The sequence below is a fragment of the Microtus oregoni genome, unplaced genomic scaffold (assembly GCF_018167655.1).
Source record: "Microtus oregoni isolate MIOR12 unplaced genomic scaffold, Mior012 000006F_ref0000085, whole genome shotgun sequence".
NCBI classification, from domain to species: Eukaryota; Metazoa; Chordata; class Mammalia; order Rodentia; family Cricetidae; genus Microtus; species Microtus oregoni.
This window is the reverse complement of record NW_024543065.1, coordinates 59,886,589-59,908,148: the sequence shown is the minus strand read 5'-3', so window position 1 is coordinate 59,908,148 and position 21,560 is coordinate 59,886,589. Positions and strand designations below refer to the sequence as shown.

Sequence of the window (21,560 nt, the reverse complement as noted above, 5' to 3'; positions counted from 1 at the left end):
CTGAAGCCATACAAAGTCACTTAGCAACAAGATCCAAGTGTTGGGCCTATGTTCTCCTAACAGGAGGACCCCAGAAAGAGCCTCACTACACACACACACACACACAAACACACACACGCACACGCACACGCACACTCTTTGCTGGACAGAATGTGCTTGACTCCGGAGCTGGCACCTGGGTTTCCAGTCCTGAGTATAAGTGGAAATCCACTAGCCTATTTTCCCAGTTAACAGAGAGCAGCCCCATCCCCCATGCCTGGAGGGATTGCTGGGAGCTACTCAAGGGTCCGCTGAAGCAGCTCCCTAGAATGGAATGAGCCTTGAGAGGAACCCAGGTGGAGAGCCTGGGGCCAGTGGCCTGGTTTGGTTGCCTGGAAGTAGCCACATTCTGCTTGTCCACCCCCACCTCGGAGCGTTGTCTCCTGAGGGTGTAGGTGAAAGGCAGATCAAACCATCTCTGTCTTGGACTCGAGGAACTTCTTTAAGATTAAATATTATGCTGGGTGTGGTGGCTCATGCCCTTAACCCCAGCACACAGGAGGCAGAGGCAGGTGAATCTCTGTAGCTTGGTCTACTAAGGGAGTTCCAGGCCTGTCAGAGCTACATTAAGAGACCCTGTCCACCACCCCACCACACACACACACACAAAGATTTTCAAATTATAGGTATAGACACACATCCAACTTACTTTAAGTTTTTGTTTCCTGCGCATTTGTTTGCCTGCACGCATATCTGTGTGAGAGTGGATCCCATGGAACTGGAGTTACAGACAGTTGTGAACTGCCATGGGGGTGCTGGGACTTGAACCTGGGTCCTCTGGAAGAGTAGCCAATGCTCTTAACTGCTGAGTCATCTCTCCAGCCCCTGACTTACTTTTAGTATTTTTAAATTATGTGTATATGTGTATGTGGGACCAGAACATACATTTGAGTGCCAGTGGCTCAAAGAGTCCAGAAGAAGGTATCGATTTCCTTGGGTACTAGGAGTCAAACTCCCGAGCCTTCCCTCCAGCCCTAGAGTTTTAAATACTTATGCAGCCTAAGCTGGCTTTGACCTCTCAGAGTCCTGGTAGTTCAGGCATGTGCCACTGTGCTCGGTGTTGGCAAGAGTCCTAGGAAACACCTCGCAAACTCTTATGTGTTCTAAGCCTGAGAGCAAAACCCATTTCCCGAGGCAGAGCCCAATTTTGCCCAATATTCATTTCACTCCCAAGGAAGGGACTCCAAGGCAGGAGGTAAGTCTGATTGTTCAAAATTTGTTGGCATGAAACCCAGTTTGGGGCAGTCGGGTGTGGTGGGGAAGGCTGTGGGATTCATTGGGATAATTTCCCTTTTGTCTAAGGGTATCTAAGTAGGTGTAAGCTTTTTTTATATTGATATTTTGCTTTGTTGTTTTTGAGATCAGGTCTCATGTAGCCCAGGCTAGCCTTAAATCCACGATGTAGCCAAGGCTGGCCTTGATCATCCTACCTCTCCCTCTGAAGTGCTGAAATTATGAACATTGGGTCATTACACCTTAGCATACTGGAGACAGGGTGACACTCTGTAGCCCAGGTTAGCCTTAACTTTTTGTTCCTTCTGCCTCTACTTCCCCAGTGCTAGGGTTATAGACATGGGCTAGCAGATCATTATCTCAGTCTCCATTTTCATTGCTCATGTTGGTCTCCAAGTTCTCTAGAATCATCTAAGGAAAATTCAAGCCAGGTGGTAGTGGCACACACTTTTAATCCCAGCACTCAGGAAGCAGAGACAGGTGGATCTCTAAGTTTAAGGGCAGCCCTGGTCTATATAGTGAGTTCCAGGACAACCAGGGCTGCAGAGAAAAACCCTGTCTGGAAAAAAAAAGTTTAAAAACTTCAGGGGGCGGGGGTCTATAAGGTGGTGGAGGCAGGGCCAAGTGAAGCTCAATCTGTAAGCTCTGGGCCAGCCTGGCTTCATCCTAGCATGAAGAGGCGCCCTCTCTTAGTCTTGAGGTGGACACAGATGTAGGTAGGTCTGGCTTTGACCCCAGGAAGCCTCCAGTTGGGAAAAAAGACATCTGGACATCTCTACCTAGGTCCCCTGCACACATATTCCTCCTTCCCCCAAGATGAAGGACCCTCGCTCCGCCTGTTGGTCCAGTCCTAAGAATGTTGAAGTAGGCTAAGGCACCTAATTTAAGGTTCATTTCCTCTCTCTAATTAAGGGCCTGTTGAGGGCTGTTGTTCTCCAAGGGTCTCGGTCTGGCCTGGAGCTCAGGCTCCACTTCTCTCAGTCCCCCACCCCCCAGGGCTAGGATTCCAGGCCTGCAGCACCACCCTTCACTAGCAGCACTGCTAACAGGACTGCCCTGGCCTGTGCTTCCTGCGGAAAGTTAAATGGGGCAATCTGAAGGGAGCCCAGATCTGGCTTGCTTTGCAGACTATAAAGACTTCGGCGCTAGTCAAATCTAAACGACACAAGTTCTGTCTGGATTCATCCAGCTTCATCTCTCGGACTGTAGTAATGAAATATAGAGACCATAAGATGGTCCAGTGTGTTTCCAGTCCTAATTATACATGTTCAGTTTGCAAATGTATCCCTACTGGACTAAACACCACAGATCGCTAAACAGCTGTCATGGCTATGCCGGCATCTCTCGGTGTAAGAGGAGGTTGACATTTAGCTAGCAACTAAATTAAATTTGTTTATTTGATTTTAAATTATGTATGTAAAGTGCAGGTGAGGGCAGGTGCCAGAAGAAGGGTACGGGATCCCCTGGAGCTGGAGTCACAAGCAGTTGTAAGCTGCCATGTGGGCGCTGAGAGCTGAACTCCTGTCCTCTACGCGGACGGCCTATGGACACGCTGCAGAGTCGTCTCTCCTCCAGCCGCGTCACCCAGGAACTTCAAAACACCCAGGAAAAAACTAAGACCTAAGTTACTGCTTCTGAATGACACACACCCAGAGTTCAGCATTTCAATAAAAGGACTGGAGAACACGGACACCAAGATCGGTTGCATCGAGGAAATAAGGGTCCTTCAAAATGGTCAGCCCTTGCTCTGATTAAATTGTGCATTTTTAATATAGTTGGTATCAAGTGAAACTAAAAAAAAAAAAAAAGACCTGTGGGGATTTAAAGTAAAGAGAAACCTGCTATTTTTCAGGGTCAGCAGTACCGCGGTGAGATTTGTCTCCGAAACAATGACACTTGCTATCTCTGGAGTTCTGTGAACACTTTTGAAGTGCCATATTAAAACCAATCTCGTGGCCTTGAGGCAAAGGGAAGCAATTAGTCGTGGAGTTGTGAATAAATAAAAATCCATTTATACACCCGTCCTTGACATGTGCCTTGTGAATCTCAGGAACTTCATCTAGAGGGAAAAGAAACATTAAATCATGAATACCAGTCCCGATCACACTGCCATGTGGCTTCCTAAAACCGCTGAGGTTCAGGCCAATCTTTCAAGTTTGAATTTGTATGTATGTATTCACCCGCACTGAACACAAAACAAAGACTCACCAACAGTCACTCAGGTGAGGAGACGTGAGGGGTGCTGGGGGCCACTAGGGCCATGACAAGTAGTTTTCAGAGGGTCCCTGGTCCTCAAGTGAATCTAGCATACTTCCCTCGCCCTCCCCTTTTCAAGTTGGGAAAGTTGTACTCCTGAAGCTGAGGGCACCATTGTCAGTCAGGGAGGAATTCAGTCCTTGCAAAGCTGTTTTCCCTTTGTTCTGAGGGTCAGCTACTTCAATACTAAGGGACTCGACTGTTTCTAGGTTCCACTAAGGTAGACTGTCCAGACTGGGGAAGCCAGCCACAGAACTGAGTTGACTATCCAGCTGGGGATCTGACCTGACGCTAGCCAGAAGAGGAGCACCGTTTAAGCCACGTTGGGAAGCTAGAAGCCCAGGGGGTTCCGGAACGTGGGAAGCAAACGTGGGCACCCATGGCCCCCACAGCTCAAATCCCTTGACCTACTTCCCGGGCCCCTTTCTGTTCTTGGAGCCGCTTAAAATCCATAAATTAAGGAAATTAACTGATGGGGCCTGCGGCATCTTTGTAAGCTATTTAAATCTATAAATTTACAACATCTTCTGCATATATCAAGTAATTGAACTAACTGCAGGGATGTAACTTTAATGAGAAAATTTCCCCCTTCTCCAGGAGTTTGAGATAATAAATAAATAAATAAATAAATCCCTCAGGAGGAAAGTTTCTTATTCCCGCGTGAAGTTACAGACGCGCGGCTGGGATGCTTTGTTGGCACTAGAGGTCCCCTGAATCAGGGGAGATTCCCCCCATGCTCCCCATCATCTTTCTACAAGTGCGCGGCTCTGGCCCCGAGAGCACCCTCAGGAGTTTGGCCGGTAGAGGGCGCCCAGGCCCGGTCGGTGGCAGGGAAGGGGACCGGGGCGCCGCTCCCACTCGGAGCGCACCCGCCTTTCTAGCCGAAAGCCTGGCTGTGGCCCTGGTGTCCCGGGAACCAGGCGGGGGCGCAGTATGGGCAAAGCGCACCGGCCACGACCCGTTTCTTAGGAGCCGGGAAAGGGTCGAGAAAGGAGGGAAGGGCGGGGCGCAAGGGAAGGAGGAAGGGGTAGCGGGGAGCAGCTAGGGGCGTCCTGGGCGCAGGCATCGCGCTGTAGGGACTTTTGGCAGCCGCCGTCTCCAGCGCGCCGCGTTCGTTCAGGAAATGGCGCGAGTGGCCCCGGGCGATCGGCTGGGTGCCCCCCACGTCCCTCCCCCGTGGTAGTCACCGCGTGTCCGCAGACGTCACGGGCGGCGCTGCTCCCCAGAAGAGGGGCAGCCGGGGCCGAGACCCCGGGAAAGAGGGGGGGGAGAGAGGGAGGTAAGCCGCCTGGCAGCTTCTCTCCCCTCCCCACACCAAGTCCCGCCCTCAGCCCTGGGGCGCCGCGGCGGCGGCTGCTTCTCTCCTCTTTGTAACCGAGGAGTCGAGAAATGTGAGAAACGTGCCCTGTGTTACTTATTTGGGAGTCGAAAATTTATGCCCAGCTGAAAGCGCCCGGGGAAATATTACATCAGATGAAATGACAATGATTAAAATCAGCCTCTCCCCCGCCCCCTCCCCGAGCCCGGAGGAGGCCCGGGCGCCGCGTGGCCGGACGGCGGGGGGCTGGGGCGCAGAGGGCGCGGGGCCCGGGCGCAGTGCTCCCGGAAGGGTCCTGGCCGAGCCCCCCGGCACCCAGGCACCGGGCTCCAGGAACCAAGGGTGGGGATCGTGAGGTGGAAAGGAAGTGGTGGTGGTGGGGGGAACGGTGCATTTTTGTCGCCGAGCGCGGCAGGCGCGGGCGCGCGGAGCTAATTGCGACTCTAATCCTCTGCCCCGAGGCGCAGCTGAGCCCCGAGCCAGGAGTCGCCCGCGCGCGCCCGCTCGCGCTCGCCGCGCCGGGGTAATTTGGAACCGGATCGCTGCCCTTTGCAATCCGGGCTGGGCCGCAGCGAGGCGCACAGGCTGCCGGCTGGGTTTGGGGGGCTGTTTTTTCTTTTTTTTCTTTTCCCCCAGCCATCGGGGGAGGAGGCCGTTGGAGAGAGGGAGGAGAGGAGGTGGGAGCGGCGGGAGAGCAGCCGAAGAGCGGCGCGAAGAGGAGGCGGCGGCGGCGGCCGCGGCGAGGAGGGAGGAGGCGAGGGGAGGGCGGGGAGGGGAGGCCCCGGCGCGGCGCGCCGCGAGGGGCCGCGCGGAGCGGGGGCCGGGGCGGGAGGGGTGGGTGGGGGGAGGGTTGGGGGCGAGAGAGAAAGTAACTCCAGGACGAGACCGGAGCGACCCGCGCGCATCGAGCACTAGGCGACGAGGCTGCGCCGGGCGCCCGACACCGGCGGCTGCAGGGGGCGGGGGCTGCGCCGGAGCCCGATCCGCCGCTCCAGCTCCGAGGTAAGCTCAGCGCGGGCGGCCACCGCTCAGCGCCGCACACCCCTGCTTCCCAAAGTGGCGGCAATGCCGAGAAAGTCACTCGGCCCGGGGCCGGGACCTGGGCTAGGAGTTGGGGGGGGGGGGGGCTGCTTTGTCCCTTTGCTGAGCTCTGGGGCTGGCGGCGTGGGGGCGCCCAGCACAAAGGCCTGGCGCGCACGGGGCGGGGGGTGCCCACGTGGGCTGGTCCTGGCCGCGGGTGGACCCTCCCCGCTCGGCCCGGCTCTGATCTTCCTGCCGCGCGGTGTATGCGTCCAGGTCCTCGGCACTCTGGTTCCAGTACCGGCTCGAGTGCCCTGCCTAGCCGGTGACTTTATGAAACCGGTTCCTTGCAGCTGGGGTTTCGGAGCGCACCCCAAAACCGGGTTGGCGCCCAAATCAGAGAAAAGGGGGAAAAGTCTCTAACGGGACAGATGTGCGTCCTCTGACGCCCACCCCCACGAGTCACATGCTAGACGCACTGGTGGTGGTCCCAAGACCGGACCTCGGTCTCCATATCTCCGCTGCCCACACGCACCCCTTGACCTGGATGCGGACACCCTCGTTATCCCACTCCGCGCCACCTTAGCGCCTCTCTGCCCTCCCTCAAGAAACCTCCGACTGCAGAAAGATAAAACCTTGAAGTTTTCACTCCGTATCTCAAATGTGCATGAAGGAATTTAACTGCACGAGTGAATAACAGCATTAGTTTCAATTAATTTTTTTAAATCCCGGCAACAATAAACTTTGAGAACAAAAGCGCTTTTACGTCCTTAATTAGGCGAGCTTCCCATCTGTGGTCTTGAAGTGTCTGCCTCTTGATTTAACTTTGTCTCCGCCCCCACCGCACTCCCACCCCTTCCTCGCTGGGCCCTTAGGGTACCTTGGCCACCCCGCCCCGCGGGGCCGGAGGTTCGGCCCAGCCGGCTCCTGGAGCCCCGAAGTTCACACGGGCTGGCGGGCTCTATGGCTGGGCTGTAGCGCACCAGGTGGCCCGCCGCGTCCCTCCCAGTCCACCCCCTGGACAGTCCTGCAGGCCCCTGGCACTGTCGCTCCGGGCAGGAGCCCAGGGCGTAGAGCTGAAGGGAACTCAGAGGCGCCTTCTGTTTACCTTTTATGGTTAAAATAACAGCTTAGCAAAGAAGCGACTTCACGAAGAAGCGATTTAGTGAAATGGTCTCAAGCTGCCGCAGCTCAGCCAGTTTAATCACCCCCAGAGAGCTGAACAACTGCGAGCACAATGGGACACAAAATCATTTTGTGTGTAAATGAGCGTGGCATTCTGCTCACTTCCCTCTGCTCAGGCGGGCGGGGCTCGGCTGCGGGTGGGCGCAGGACCTGGGTCTCCCACCACAGCTTGGAGAAGCGGGTCAGTGCTGGGCCAGTTTGCAAACCCGCTGAGGTCCCTGCAACAGGCGGCTTGGCCAAGCCTCAGCCGCTTCTGGGCTGTGGTGTTTGGTGCAGTGAACTTGTGTCTCTTATCAAATGCACTTTTATGCTTGTGATCTTAGCAGTGGTCTCGGGAGAAGGGTTGTGGTCCACCACAGATGCGTTTGTTGGAGGGAGCAGTGGAGATTCAGGTCAAGGCGTAAGGCCTGGGGCTTCCAATGGTGAGTTTCTGGTTTGTGCTGTGAGAAACACACTCGGCCAGCTTGGGAGATGGGTGCTTGATGCGATGCTACTTGTCACTTCTGAGTTGGGCCCTGGAGGGGGGGCATGGTGCTTTGGTAGAATTTGGGAAGGAATTCTTTCTAGCTCTGCTGACCCTTGGTAGATCTTATCTTCCGACTCCCTCATCCCCACCCCCTCCCAGGGCTGGGTAATCCATCCGCTCTGTTTTGGTTTCTCAAAACTTCCTTGAATGACCTGGAATGTCCAAAACAGGGAACTGGACAACCTCCCCCCCCATGGGGGTAAAACACCATCCCTTCACCCCAAACAGTTCAGCTCAAAGAACTTTCCAGAGCCCGGGGGGGGGGGGTACATAACATCATAGGGGAGGAACCTTTCTTGTATTTGAGGGATTGCATTTTATGATTGAATGCTGAATTTTAAGGCGTAGATCTAGAGGAGAGAGTTTAGTAGGAAAAAGCTTCATGTGGGCACCAGGATATTGTGTAGTTGACCCATAAGGATTACACGTATGTCAGAGAAGTCCAGGTTATGTGGAATCCCCACCACCACCGTGTGTGTGTGTGTGTGTGTGTGTGTGTGTGTGTGTGTCCGTGTCCCTTCTATCTCCCTTTGAGACAGTCCCAAGCCAGTAGAAGTGGTAGCCAGAAGCCCACCCTTTTGAGTTCAGTAAAAGTGTCCCCCCCCCCCCAGGGGAGCTTTCTGGAGCTCTGAGGCACAATTTTATTTCAGGTGTCTGTGGCACATAGGAAAGTCCCTGAGTTGCTCTGGGGAGGAGGGGAGAAAGCCCATTTGCTGATTGCTGTCTGGCCAGCTCTCAGTGCCTCAAGGGCCTATGATCCTGAGGGGGTCTGGAATACATTAGGCTCCGGCAGCACCATTTTAGGGGTCTGTGGAGAAGCAGGGAGGTGCAGAGTAGGCAAACAAAGACAGGTTTTGTCTGCTTTGGGAGTCTGGGTGATTGGTGCCTTCCCCAGTGACACTTCTTCATCTCTGTGCCCAGGCTTCTTAGGAGAGAGGTGTCCTATACAAACTGTCTCTTAACTGGGTTGTGAGAGGTCTTGAGATCCCCAGTCAGTTGAGGGGAGCTGCACTTCCCCAAGGTTCTCTCCACTGATGCAAGAGGAGACACGCTTGGTAACACGGCTCTAACTCAAAATACCAAAGAAATCAGATTTGTTCTGAAACATTGCAGGGCAATAATGGCGAGCATATGTTTTAGGCTGTCATTAGCCGAATTAGCAGACATGGAGCTGCTTAGAAAACGTGTGTGTGTGTGTGTGTGTGTGTGTGTGTGTGTGTGTGTGTGTGAGGGGGGGGTGCGGTGGATGCTATGGCCTGGAGGTGTGCTTTGGGGTGTTGGGTGGAATCTGGGAGGGCTTCCTGGTGTGTATGGTATCCCAGACAGCATCTTTGTAAAAATCATTGACCCCGGGGAAGATGAGTGCCCATGGCTACTGAGGAATGAGCCCCCTGTCACTGCTTCCCACAGATACTCTGGGCAGGGATGGAAGCCTAGATGCCTCACCGCAAGGAGCGGCCGAGCGGGTCCTCGCTTAACGCACACGGCAGCAGCGGCAGCACCACCGCGGTGAGCTTGCAGGGTGGGCTGGGTCGGCCCCTTGGCCCCTCTGCTCTTTTGAGGAACCTGCTTACGAGCTGCAGGTCTTTCGGGACCCAGCACTTAGGAGATAGATATCGACTGACTATATGATTATGTACATTTTTTTAAACAAAAATGCTCTTAATTTGATGTGAAATTTACTACATGTATAAAGCTCCGGCGCCTTAGGTGCTGAGGAAGTCACTAATTTAGAGGTGTCTCGTTACTGAGACAAACTTGCAAAAAACCCCTGAATCCCAATTCACAAATTGGTGATTCGTTTGTCAGGGGATGTTTCACATCTAACACATAAGCCCGCGACCTTTAATTAGAATTTTGCAGTTTGTTTTATGCCCCTGGAGGCTGACACCTTGAAAAAAAATTTTTTTTCTTGATTTCTTATTGCTAATAAGCATCCTTCTCCCCACCCCCAGTACTTTGAAGAAAATGATGCAAATACACTTAATTACAGTGGTGGCCGTAATTTGTCAGCTGAATATGTGATCAGGCACAAAGCAGAAATGATCTGATTAAATCTGTGATCACATTCGAAATAAAGGGAGATTTAGGAACCCTTGTTTTTCAATTTATTTCTGTCTCTAGGAGGGAGGAAATATGTCCCGGCTGTCACTCACCCGGTCGCCTGTGTCTCCCCTGGCTGCCCAGGGGATCCCCCTGCCAGCTCAGCTCACCAAAGCCAACGCACCTGTGCACATCGATGTGGGCGGTCACATGTACACCAGCAGCCTGGCCACGCTCACCAAGTACCCCGACTCCAGGTAAGCGCTCTGCTCCCGGTGTCAGGCGAGGGCTCCCTGAGGGTGCGAGAGATGGCTTGCTTGTCGAAGACCACTTCAGACTGGGGCTTTTGACCCGGCACTAGTAGCCATTGTGGTATGGCACGGAGTTCCTGACCTTAAGAGATCCAGTCCCCTGTGAGCCTGACCAGCAGCTGGCTGGGGACTCTCACAGAGTGACACTCGGGAGTCAGGTGTGGTGGACATGGTCAATGCTGTTTCCTATCCTTACCCTTGGGAAAAGGCATGGACTGCCAGCTGCCGTTGTCCCCTCCTTTGTTTAGGTGGCCACCGTTTGACCCAAAATGCTAAGAACGAGCTTTCCTTTGGAGGTGGAGGGTGTAGAGCGAGCCAGCAATTAGAGGACAGCTGGGGACATTTTTGACAGTGGCTGAGCATGAGTTTGATGCCTTGTAATGTATGGGACTATCTATGACCAGGACCCTGACAGGGAACTTTCAGACTTGTCCCAGGAGGGACCCTTAGCATGGTGCTGAGTGCTGCCAAGCCAGCTTGCTTCTGGATCTACTTCCCAAGGACACACCTTGGCCTGGCAGCTGGTGGCAAGACTACTGGGGGTGGGCTATGTCTCTGAACACCTCCTACAGGTGACACTGCATGCAGCTTGCTCCTGGCATGGCAGAACAGCAAGCAGCGTTAGCCAGCAGGAGGGCAGGCCTGTCAGACATCACCTCTCTTTTATACATTTAAAATAAGAAGAGAAATTAATTAATCCCCTAGACACCGAGGGCTCATCACCAGGGTGGAGGCTCAGAGCCTAGAGGACTTCGGTGTGCAGAAGTATCTGGCAGAGCCCTCGTCTTTACAGGACTGCCCCCCGAGAAGGGGATGCTGGAAGTAGGTTGTGCGTCTGTTGCAGACAGTGGCCACACAGAAATGAGGCACGGGGTCCTCATGAACGCGGAGCATTGGCAGGGCGGGAGTATTGAGGCTGTGTACCGCCGTGGTGGCATGCTCGCTTGCAGAGCCTTGTCTAGGCTAGGAGATGGATTCTATTCATTTAATTTCAGTTTTGCCTTCTGCGGCGTGCCGGAGTTGTGTGAGATAGATCAACCCTTAATCGGCTGATGGTGTTTGTGAGTGAGATTCGTAAAAATCTTCGCCCACCACTGTCTTGGAAGAGTGTTTCCTGAGATCTGACAGTCCTCAGCACCCAGGCTGGGTGGGCGGGGAGAGGGCCCTCCCTTCACACGTTTGCCCCTGGTGGCTTTTGGGGACTGAGAACATTTTCCCTCCCTGTTCCACAGTGTAGCTTACCCTTGCTTATCGACTTGCTGTGCAGTGGGCTGTGCTCTTTCTCTGGGGAGCTGAGGGCTTGGACCTATGCTGTGGCCATGTGGGACCCTCCACTGCCCGAGCATGCCCAGAGGGGCTCTCAGTCTGTGGTCTTTACCAGAGCTGGGCTCAGGGTGAATCGCTGTTCTGCCCAGATGGTTCTGGTCCAGCAGAGCTATTTGCTGGGCCTGAAGCTGAGGCCTAGAGCAAGGGCTCGTATGACCTATGAGACAGTAGAGGCAAGGGGTCATGGGGAGCCACAGAGCTATTATGTGTGGAAGAAGCCCTTCACGTTCCCTTGCTTTTCTAAAGTGGATTATTGCAATCCCGGAAAAGATGTGTGTCACTGATGGGCAGGTGGAGAGGGAGAATTAAGAGTGCGGAAATTGCCCTTGGAGACCGCTCCTGATGCCAACAGTGTCCCACCCTTGACCCTGCTTCTGAGCTCATAGCATTGTACCCCAATCTCTGGCTGTTGGTTGATCAGGGTGACCTAGACCCTGTGGACCTGGTGATGGGTGCCTCCTCTGGTTCACCCCGAGCATATGGCCTGAGGCCGAGAGTGGACTCATGGTCTGCCTCTCTGTGTCATACCCACTGGGTGTCGCATTGCTGCAGCTGACACAGGAGCGGCACATGAACGTGGCCAGGTGTACTAAACCTTCCAGGAAGTCAGGGTCAGCACGCTAAAAGGAAGGAAGATGATGGCCATGCGATGGCACCCTGTATAGTCAGGGCTAGTGGTTAGATAGCGCAAGTCCCAGCTGCCAGAGCAAATTCACCACCCTCAGAGGGCTAGTCTAGGGATGGTTCCTACCCCAGACATAAGAAGCCACCAACAGAACTCAGGAGGTCACGTGGGAGCTTGCTCATGAGACCCTGTGAAATGCTAAGGGTTTCCTTGTGGTAACTGTCCAAAATTTCCCTCTGGCCTGCCCCACATCCGGTGTAAACCTTGTTTGCTGGGGCCATGAAGGGCCTCTGTCCTAAGAGGAGGTACCCTGCTGTCATTAGTCCCGGAACAGACACCGAACCATGGAAAGATCTAGATCCTGCTTGTCCTGGCTCAGTAGACAGCCAAGAACCCTGCCAGCCCCGGACTGTGGGTGGACTGGGAATCCTCTAGACCTACAGGCCGCTCGGGAGCCTCCGCCAACTCCGACGTCAGAGCAGCTTGGAACCCAGCCAGAGCCAGCATTTTGCTTGCTACACAGCTCCACCGGGGGAGGCTGGAAAGAGTTCCCAGGAAAGCTGATGTGTCGAATCTGCTGACTCACCTGTGCACGTGGTTCTGCCCTCTTCCTTGCCAGAGCATGGTGTAGACCCTTAGTTGTCTGCCCTGGCATGTGATACCGTGGCTTAGCTACATCTCTGTCCAGGGTTTCTGGGTGTCCCCCATACCCCTACAACAAAATGTTCAACTTTTGCAGGGCCAGGTCTCAAATGAGCTATGGAACTCACAAGGGTTTCCAGCGGGGTCACCAGGCAGTGAAATCCTGAGTTCTCACTGACCGGTCAGGGTGGCCCATATACAGTAGAACCCCTGTCAGGAGCCCTCTCCAGAGAGACAGAGAGAGCAAACACACAGTGGTCCCGGGGTGTCTGCCCTTCCCTGTGTCCTGGGGAGGACATTGTCACTGGCAGCCTGTGTAGCCCTAAGGATTTATATTTGTCAGTGGTAGCTCTGGTTCTTCAGGCTCGGGCCTCCACACCCCTAACCCACAGGTTCTGACCTGCTCACTCCCACCTGCCAGGCAACCTTGCCCTTTATACTGCCCCCATGGGACAGGCCGGGCCGTGTTCCGTCCCCACAATGACATGGGACATGGACTGCGTGGATTGGGAGTACTTGAGAAGGGCACTGGGGGCTTTGAGCTCTCAGCTCTGGCAGCTGGCATGCTCTGGGTACACATGGCTGTGATTGGGCGTGGCTGACTTGGACTGTGCAGAGAGTGGGTGGATGTGGGAACAGGACAGAGAGAGGATTCTTGGAAGGGGCAGGGTGGTTGGTTCAGGCAGTGAAGGGCCTTGGGCCCTAGCTTGTACAGGCCAGACCAATGAGTCCTTATCCCCTAATTCCCTGGTTCTACAAGGCTATTTGGTGGGGTTGACAGCCCTGGCTGTTGTAGACCAGGCTGGCTTTGAACTCACATAGACCCACCTGCCTTTGTCCATCTCCACCCTGCACCCCGCCCCTGCCCCAAGTGCTGAGATTAAAGGCATGTGCCACCACTGCCCAGCCTCCAAGACTTTCCTAGGAACAGTTCTCCCAGACTCAGTCAACTGACCACTGAAGGACACTGCTCACCTCCCTTCTGCTCCCATGCGAAGTTCTTAGCGCCCTTCAACCCACTCTGGGGTTCCTGATTATCTCACTTAGCCTTTGAGATCTGCAGAGCAGTTAGCCAAACCCGACCCTGCCACTGTGTGCATTAGGGAGGCCCTAACGCCGGGTGTTTCTGCCATGAATTGGACAGGGAGAGGTATCAGGGCTCCCCCGAGGCTTGCCTCCCTCGGGCCCTGTGCCTTAGCATTGTCTTTTTAGGCACTAGAGTCCTTTCCAACCCCAGCCTTGCACCAGACTGGCACATGCTGTGGTGTGTATGAGTACCTATCCAGGGTTGGTCCTCACTGTCGCATGCTTTGGGGGGGTGTGCTGGCTGGAGCCCACATGCAAGCACACGCTCCCTCTTGCCTGGCTCTCCCCTGTGGCTCCTTCAGTGAGCAGCTGTGGGGAACTTGTGACTTCCTGTGTTAGCTGGTGAGCATCACTACCTGAGGCTGCGATCCTGTGCCTATTGGCTGAGGGAATGTGTGCTATTACCTGATGTTGGTTCAAGTGTCTTGGGTGAGAGAGTGTGTGTCCCCAGAGACTGGGCTGGTTGACATACATTTATCAGGTGCGTGACTGGGAACCAGAGTGCTGGGTGCTCAACTCACGTTTTCTGGGCACGCCTTTCTGGCATGGGTGTGTATTTAATCTGGGCCGGACAGTTTATGTGGCTGCCTGTGCCTTGCCGTGGTTTTCCAGGCCTGTAATGTGTGTCAGTGGGCCATCCGCCATAGCTGGGTATGTCCCTTGGATGGCTCTAGCTGGTGGCTGTGGTTGGAGAGTGTGACGTGGCTGCCCTAGTGTCGTGTGTGTGTGTGTGTGTGTGTGTGTGTGTGTGTGTGTGTGTGTAGGCAGTCTGTCTGCCTCACGTGTGTGCAGTCAAGATTGTCAAGGTCTCTAGGTCACACTTCAAAATCTCTAAGGGTGACTGACCTCTTGCCTCCAGCTGAATGACCTCTAAGAAGTGGGGGGGATGAGGCGGGTGAATGCAGCCCCACCCTACCTATATCCCATCTTTCCCGTCTCTCCCAGAATAAGCCGCCTCTTCAACGGCACAGAGCCCATTGTCCTGGACAGTCTCAAGCAGCACTATTTCATCGACCGGGATGGGGAGATTTTCCGCTACATCCTGAGTTTCCTGCGGACGTCAAAACTGCTGCTTCCGGATGACTTCAAGGTAAGTTCGCAGCCAGCGGCACCCCCTGCGCTGCCAGTGTCATGGCATTACACAGGGGACGCTGTGGCTTAATAAATGGACCCGCGGTTGTCATGGCAACCACGAAAAGTTAGCTGACGAAGCCGAGGGCTAGATCAGTTTTCCTAAACTCATTCTGCTTTCTCACCCCCTCCGCGTATTTATCAGGGCGTGGCAACAGTGAAGCGTTGGCGCTCACCCCAGGTTGGTGCTAGTTGTGTTTAAGGACCGCCGTGCGCTGGAATAGAGGAGTCGGAGGTCTGTGTGTCTGTCCCTTGGTGTCAGTTTGCAGTGGGGAAAATCCCTAAGAGCTAGGTGGTCCCCCTTTAAACCAACATTACTCCCAGCACTTGGGATGAGCTTGTCTTAGATGGCTGGTCTGGTTCCCTGTGGTCCTGCCTCAGCGCCAAGCCCCTCTGAAGTCCTGGGGAATCGTGGGAGGAGGGAAGCTAGGGCCTGGCTCTAGCTGGCAAATGTCTTTCTGTCTTTGTGTTTCCTTGCTTTGAGGCTTCCTGCAGCGACCACTGCGCCAGCTGCCCTGGGGCCCTTTTTCATCCAACCTAGTTACAAAATGGCAGCAACTGGATTTGGTCTGAAAATAGAGCTGTGGGAGGAAGCTGGAGGCTTTGCCCTTCCCAATCTAGAAAGTAGAGGTTAGGTCTCAATTGCATGGAGCCAGTGCTTCAGAAATCGTCAGTGGTATGGCGAATCCCACGAGACAGGCACTTCATCCCAGGCCTTCCAGGATTGAGGCAGGAGGATTGCTGAGTGTTCTAGGCTAGCCTGGCCTACAAAATAAGACACTATCTTTAAAGAAAAAAAAAAGAAAGAAAAAGAAAAAAGTCAGCAGGAATCATGGCATATTCCTTTAGTCCCAGCACTTAGGAGGTAAAGTCTGGCTAGTCTTTGTGAATTGGAGGCCAGCGTGGTCTATAGAGGGAGTTCCAGGCTAGCCAGGGCTATATAGTGAGACCATGTCTCAAAACAAAGAAACAAAACCAAATAAACAAAATAAGAGTACTAGCCAGATGATGAAGAAACCTGGCCTGGGTGGGTTTGAAAGTGTTGAGTTAGGTGGTGAGGGAAGAGCAGAGCAGTCGGGTGGGAGGGCCGTGCTGGGGGTGTGGAGAGCACTGGAGAGACAGTCTGGGGCGATGTGAACTGGGAAGGGAGGGGGAGGCTGCTGGTGATAGCTGGATCTTGGTGGGTGGCTCAGCAGTTGGCACAGCTGAGAGGGGTCCGGTCTGCAACTCTCACTCGGGCTCTGCTGTGAGAGATGCAGGGAACGGGAGTGGGGACAGGCTAGTTACTTATGTCACTGTGTTCTGTGCGTGCTGGGAGTAGGGAGAGGGTGACATTGAGGGGAAGGGTGTGAAGGCTGTGAGTGTGGGTTATTGGGTCAGGAGGTTCTGGAGGGCATGCCCAGTTCATAGCTTCAGCCCTGAGTCAGTGAACGAAAGTCTAGGCATGGAACGTTCTGGGCTTGGGGAGAAAGTTGGCATAGAGGTATCATATAAAACTCCAGGGAGTGGTGAGAGCTGGGAGAACAGACATGGGATGGGGCTCCAAGGAGTCTGTTATGGAAAGCAGGCAGGGTCGCAGCTCGAGGTGAATCCAGATGATGGGCCTTTGGGGCCAGCAGAAGCACGCTAGGCATTCAGGATGAACTGTGTCGTGAGAGTTGATCTCCCTTGCTATGCCCCGAGCCCTGCTGAGTGGCATGAGTCAGTGGGCATAGGCCACTCAAGAATTGGTGGACACACGGCTAGTGTCAGGGTCTGTGGGGACAGTTTTTGTGAATGAGCTGTTCGATGAGGACCTTGTCATATTCTCTCCCTGCTTGGGCGGGGACAGGCACTCGGCAGATCTGTCCTTTGATCGTCATGTCTCTCAGGGCCCAGTGTTGATACTCATTGTAAAGAGGGGAAGCTGCATCAGGGAAGGTCAGCATCAGATCTGTAGCCTTGTGGCTGATGGGTGACCAGGCTAAAATGCTTTCCATGAAGGTCTGCATGGGAGCTGGGCAAGGGCGCAGTGCCCTAGATCCTGTGTGATTGTCTTCTGGGTGGATTTCCAGGAAGGCAGTATACACCCAGCTCCTACTCCTCTGGTTTAGCTCCTAGCTCACTTGCCCTTCCTTCCTTCCTTCTGTCCTTCCTTCTGTCCGTCCTTCCTTCTTTCCTTCCTTCCTTCCTTCCTTCCTTCCTTCCTTCTGTCCGTCCTTCCTTCCTTCCGTCCTTCCATCTTTCCTTCTCTTCTTCCCTCTTTTCCTCCTTCCTTGACGGTTTCTCTGTGTGGTCCTGGCTGTCCTAAAACTCACTCTGTAGACCAGGTTGGCCTCAAACTTGTAGATCCGCCCGCCTCTGCCTCCCAAGTGCTGGGATTAAAGGTGTGTGCCACCAGTAGCTTCCAGCTCTTTCTATGACACTTCTGTTTGCCATCCAGCTGAAGGACCAGGAAGAGAATCTCAACAGAAGCGTACCAGCCTGCTCTTAGTTTCTTTACATCCAGGGCACACTTATTGGACTCTTCGCTCATCTCTACAATGGAAATGACCATCCTAGTCCACATTGTGTCCTGGGAGTTAAGACATCTGTGAAAAGGGAAAGGGGACGCACTGCGGATAGGATGAGCGGCCCAGATGGGACTGCCTACTGCTTCCCTGACACTGTGTGTTTGTCCACAGGACTTTAACCTGCTGTATGAGGAGGCGCGATACTACCAGCTGCAGCCCATGGTTCGGGAGCTGGAACGCTGGCAGCAAGAACAAGAGCAGCGACGTCGTAGCCGGGCCTGTGACTGCTTGGTGGTACGAGTCACCCCCGACTTGGGTGAACGCATCGCACTCAGTGGCGAGAAAGCCCTCATCGAGGAGGTCTTCCCTGAGACCGGGGATGTCATGTGCAACTCTGTCAACGCTGGCTGGAACCAGGACCCCACGCACGTCATTCGTTTCCCCCTCAATGGCTACTGTCGACTCAACTCTGTACAGGTGAGGGCCTTGGGTGCCTCCCCAGAAGCCCCAGGATGCAGAGAGGGAGGGAAGGGGGACGCAGTCCCGGAATGGGATGGACGAGACCCACGCAGAAAAGGCAACAATGTGCCAATGCATAATTTATGCCTCGCTCATAATTAAATGATGGTGCCTGGGGGATGGACTTAAAAAAATTGATCTGTACTTTTCTTTCTCCCCTAAAAGGATGTTCTTAAAAAAAAAAAAAAATTGGCCCAGAGTATTTTTGACGGAACATGCTTCATTTAACATGCAGAGGCTGACTTCGGATTCAAATTAAACCCAGGCACCAGGAAAGGCAGGGAGCCTTCCCGTGAGGCCGGCCCTGAGGCCACTGGCAGGCAGCAGCTGCCTGGAGCTCTTCTTTCTGAGACAGGATCTTATGTGTAACCCAGGCCAGATGCAAACTTCAGCTCTTCTTGCCTCGGCTCCCTGTTTCTGGAAGCTTTTTCCTGACTCAGAGACACTTCTATTTTGGGGTTAGGACAGAAAGGACCCTTTGTGGCGAAGCCCCCCCCCACACACACATCCTGTAGGCTCTTGAGTAAGAGGCTACTACTTGCTGGACACGGATGTCAGACCAGCCCTCACCTTCCCAGAGACATAAACCCAGGAGGCCATGTAGGCCTACAAAGACCCACCGAAAGGACTCCCCCTCTTCCCTCCAACTAGAACTCTTTGAGCTGATGAGCCCTCAGGCCTCAAACCATCTGGGACTCAGCTCCAGGAAGCAGGTGGCTGCCCTGAGGCTAGGGAGCAGGGGCTTTCCATTATTGGAGCAGGAGATTGAGAGAGGGGGTGCCTAGGGCCATGTGTATGTAGGGATGGGTTAGGCCACACCCTGGATAACAGGGAAGGGACCCAAAAGCCCCTTTTGCTTTCCTAGTTCCTAGATGGGCGCCCCTGAGAATTGGAATAGCCTGGGTGGAATAGCAGAGGCGTACCCTGGTTGGCTAAGTTGAGGGGCCCCCAGGCCTGACTGCACCCCTCCCTCCTCAGGCCCATCAGAAGGTAGCTTGCTTTGCCTGGTACCCAGCTGTCCACCAGGCCAGGTAAATTCTGGAAGCTGGGCACTCCTGACCCCTTTTTCTTCTCCTGCAGGTCCTAGAAAGGCTGTTTCAGAGGGGGTTCAGCGTGGCTGCATCCTGTGGGGGTGGTGTGGACTCCTCCCAGTTCAGTGAGTATGTGCTTTGCCGGGAGGAGAGGCGGCCGCAGCCTACCCCAACTGCCGTCCGGATAAAGCAAGAACCCCTGGACTAGGCCCTGTGCCGGGGCCCACCTGAGACCCCCTCAGTCCTGAGACAACCCAGAGACATGGAAATAGTGCTGAGGAGTCCTGCCTGTTTGTGCTTCACAGTGGGCACAAGACTGAGCACATCCATGGGAGTGCTAAGTGTCATGGCAACAGAACGAGGGACGCCGGAGGCATGCGCGTGGAAGGACTGTCCATGTGACCCAGAGATGTTGTGGCAGCAGCGACGCTGCCAGCTGCCAGCCCTTCTGCTCCTCAGCCTGGTTCAGCGTCCTCTGCTGGGCCAGACACTCGAGAGCAGCTGTGTATCCTCCTCCTCGCTTGGTGGACGTCGGCAGGCCTCCTCGCATTGGAGATGGCTTATTTTTCTACAATATTTAAAAGACAACTAACTGTCGCCACACACGGTGGCAAGGCCAACAAGACCATCGCTGCTTTTACCAGGTGCTTAGTTCTCAGTCCATTGTTCAGCAAGCCTAGCAAAGGATGGGCTGCTGGCACTCGGGCCAGGTGCCTGCTGAGCTGGGGCAGTGGGGACAGATGTGGCAGGTGATGGTGCTGCCAGAGATGGCATGGGACCCCCTAGAGGCAGGGCTGTGGGGGGCTAAGTGACTCCGTGACTGTTATCTGAGACACTCTGCTGCCACCTGTGTCCCAGGCCATCCTTGGTGCACACCTGACCCTCTAATGCCCAGGAGCTTCCAGTCCCAACTGACTACTCACGTCTGGGTTCCCGGAGAAGTCTCCACGCATCCAGTCAGCGTGGGGCCATGGCTTATCTCAGGAATGGGCCCGTCTACCCAGGGACCCATCTGTCACCATCCATCTCTGGGTCCCCTGCTCAGGAAGCCACTGTTGGCCCCAGCTCCAATTTTCCCATACTCACACACACTGAGTTTTAACTAAATGTACTGAACTAGCCTGTCAGTAAGGCACAGACCCAAACTTACCCAGTGCTCTTAACCCCAAATCCCAACAAGGACTGGTTCTGAGAGGTTCTCACAGACCCACTGTCTCCCAGACGATAGGCCCAAAAGATGGACACCCTGGCCTTGTCACATCTTCCCTAGCTCCTCCCACGTGGAGGGACTGCAGAGAACTGATGGAGGGGGTGCCCTGGCAGGCACCCCCTTGTGTATAATGCCTGTAGACTTGTATATGACTCCTTTAATATTGTAAAGATGCTGATGTACAATTGTTTTGTGTTTGTGTAAACACGTTGCGTTCCTGGTTCATGCCATAAAGGGCGCTGTAAAGTAAAAAGACTGAGCCTCCAATCCTGTGCAAAGGCCGCAGCTCAAGTCCCACATTTGACTCACTTGGCTTTGGCAGTGAGGATTGCAGGGGGCAAGGAGGGCATTTCCTTCCTGGGTTCAAATTGAGTAAGGAGTGGTGGTCAGTGGGAGGCGCATGGTTACAAGCTTGCTGTTGTTCACTGCATCTGGGTGTTTTAGTGACTTCTGTGGGTCCCCTCTGGGCCGCACAGATTTCTGCTTTCTGATTCTTATCCTCCAACCAGATGCAAAACAGGTAGGCAGGTTTCTAAGGGGTGAGACCACGCTTAAATGTTTGGGATTTTTCTCATGGTATTTTAGCTGGAGCTGGGTTGATGTTCTTCCTCCTCCCTTCTTTTTTTCTGACTTGGAACTCACTGTGTACTCCAGACCAGCCTGAGAGTCCCAGATCCTGGGACTGCAGCTTTTTTGCTACGTCTAATTTGTTCTCTTTAAACCCCAACACACAATGGTGTGAGAAGGTGACGCAGAATGGTCTTGGACCAGCCAAGGGACAGAGGCTACGCAGCCAGCATGCAAACTGGGTCCCATTATGTCCCTTTCCAGGGAAAGTGTCTGAACATGTCATATAGGCCTCTAATTTTAATGAGCTTTTAAAAGTTTTTACTCAAAGCCCTATGTGCTGAAGCCCACAAGGACCCATTTTATATGCCTGCCCGGGGCCACCAGCCTCCATCTGCCTCGGAGCTTGGGAATACAGGCCAGCACCTTCAGTCTGAGGCCACAGAGACGCCATCCCAGCATACGATCTAATTTGCTGGACAAACTTGTTAGACTTCTCTGCTGAGCAGCGTGCCTGCAGCTGGCACATCTGCATTTTGGCATCAGGCAGGCATCTGAGGAGGAAAAGGGTATTTCTTGCAAGGAAGTCATGTGGAAACACCTAATACTGTTTGCATTTGTGGATTTTTTTCCAGCATAATAGCTGTCGTGGAGATCCTCTAGTACTTTCAAGCCATCTTTTTTTTTTTTTTTTTTGTGCTGGAAGCCACAGCCAGGCATGGTAGGCTTCCTGAAATCCTAGCATTTGGGAGGTGGAGGCTGGAAGATCAGGAGTTCAAGACCATCCTCTGCCACCTAGTCAAGAAATGTAATTTTACACAGTCCTGTAACTCTAACTGCTTGGGAGACTGGGACAGGAGGATTACAAGTTCAAGGCCAACCTAGGCAACTTGTGAGACCCTGTCTTAAAAGGTAAAAGAGGGCCAGGCAGTGGTGGCACACACCTTAAATCCCTGGTCTACAGAGGAAGTTCAAGCAGTCGGGACTGTTCTATAGAACC

The 21,560-nt window shown here is 53.9% G+C and overlaps 1 protein-coding gene across 2 annotated transcripts; it reads left to right on the top strand.

Annotated features, from left to right (window-relative positions):
- The first annotated feature begins 5,711 nt into the window (after positions 1-5,711).
- On the top strand, positions 5,712-20,227 carry Kctd15 (potassium channel tetramerization domain containing 15). 2 transcript variants are annotated; one of them, XM_041653974.1, is made up of 7 exons: positions 5,712-5,848; positions 7,375-7,473; positions 8,988-9,086; positions 9,702-9,877; positions 14,556-14,700; positions 17,405-17,710; positions 18,833-20,227. In XM_041653974.1, exons 3-7 carry the CDS (start codon positions 9,015-9,017, stop codon positions 18,989-18,991), a joined length of 858 nt encoding a protein of 285 aa, XP_041509908.1. In that variant the 5' UTR covers positions 5,712-5,848; positions 7,375-7,473; positions 8,988-9,014; the 3' UTR covers positions 18,992-20,227. The 2 variants fall into 2 exon arrangements, with proteins under 2 accessions (XP_041509908.1, XP_041509909.1); XM_041653975.1 differs by having other exon boundaries at positions 5,713-5,848; positions 7,378-7,473.
- Positions 20,228-21,560: the final 1,333 nt, after the last annotated feature.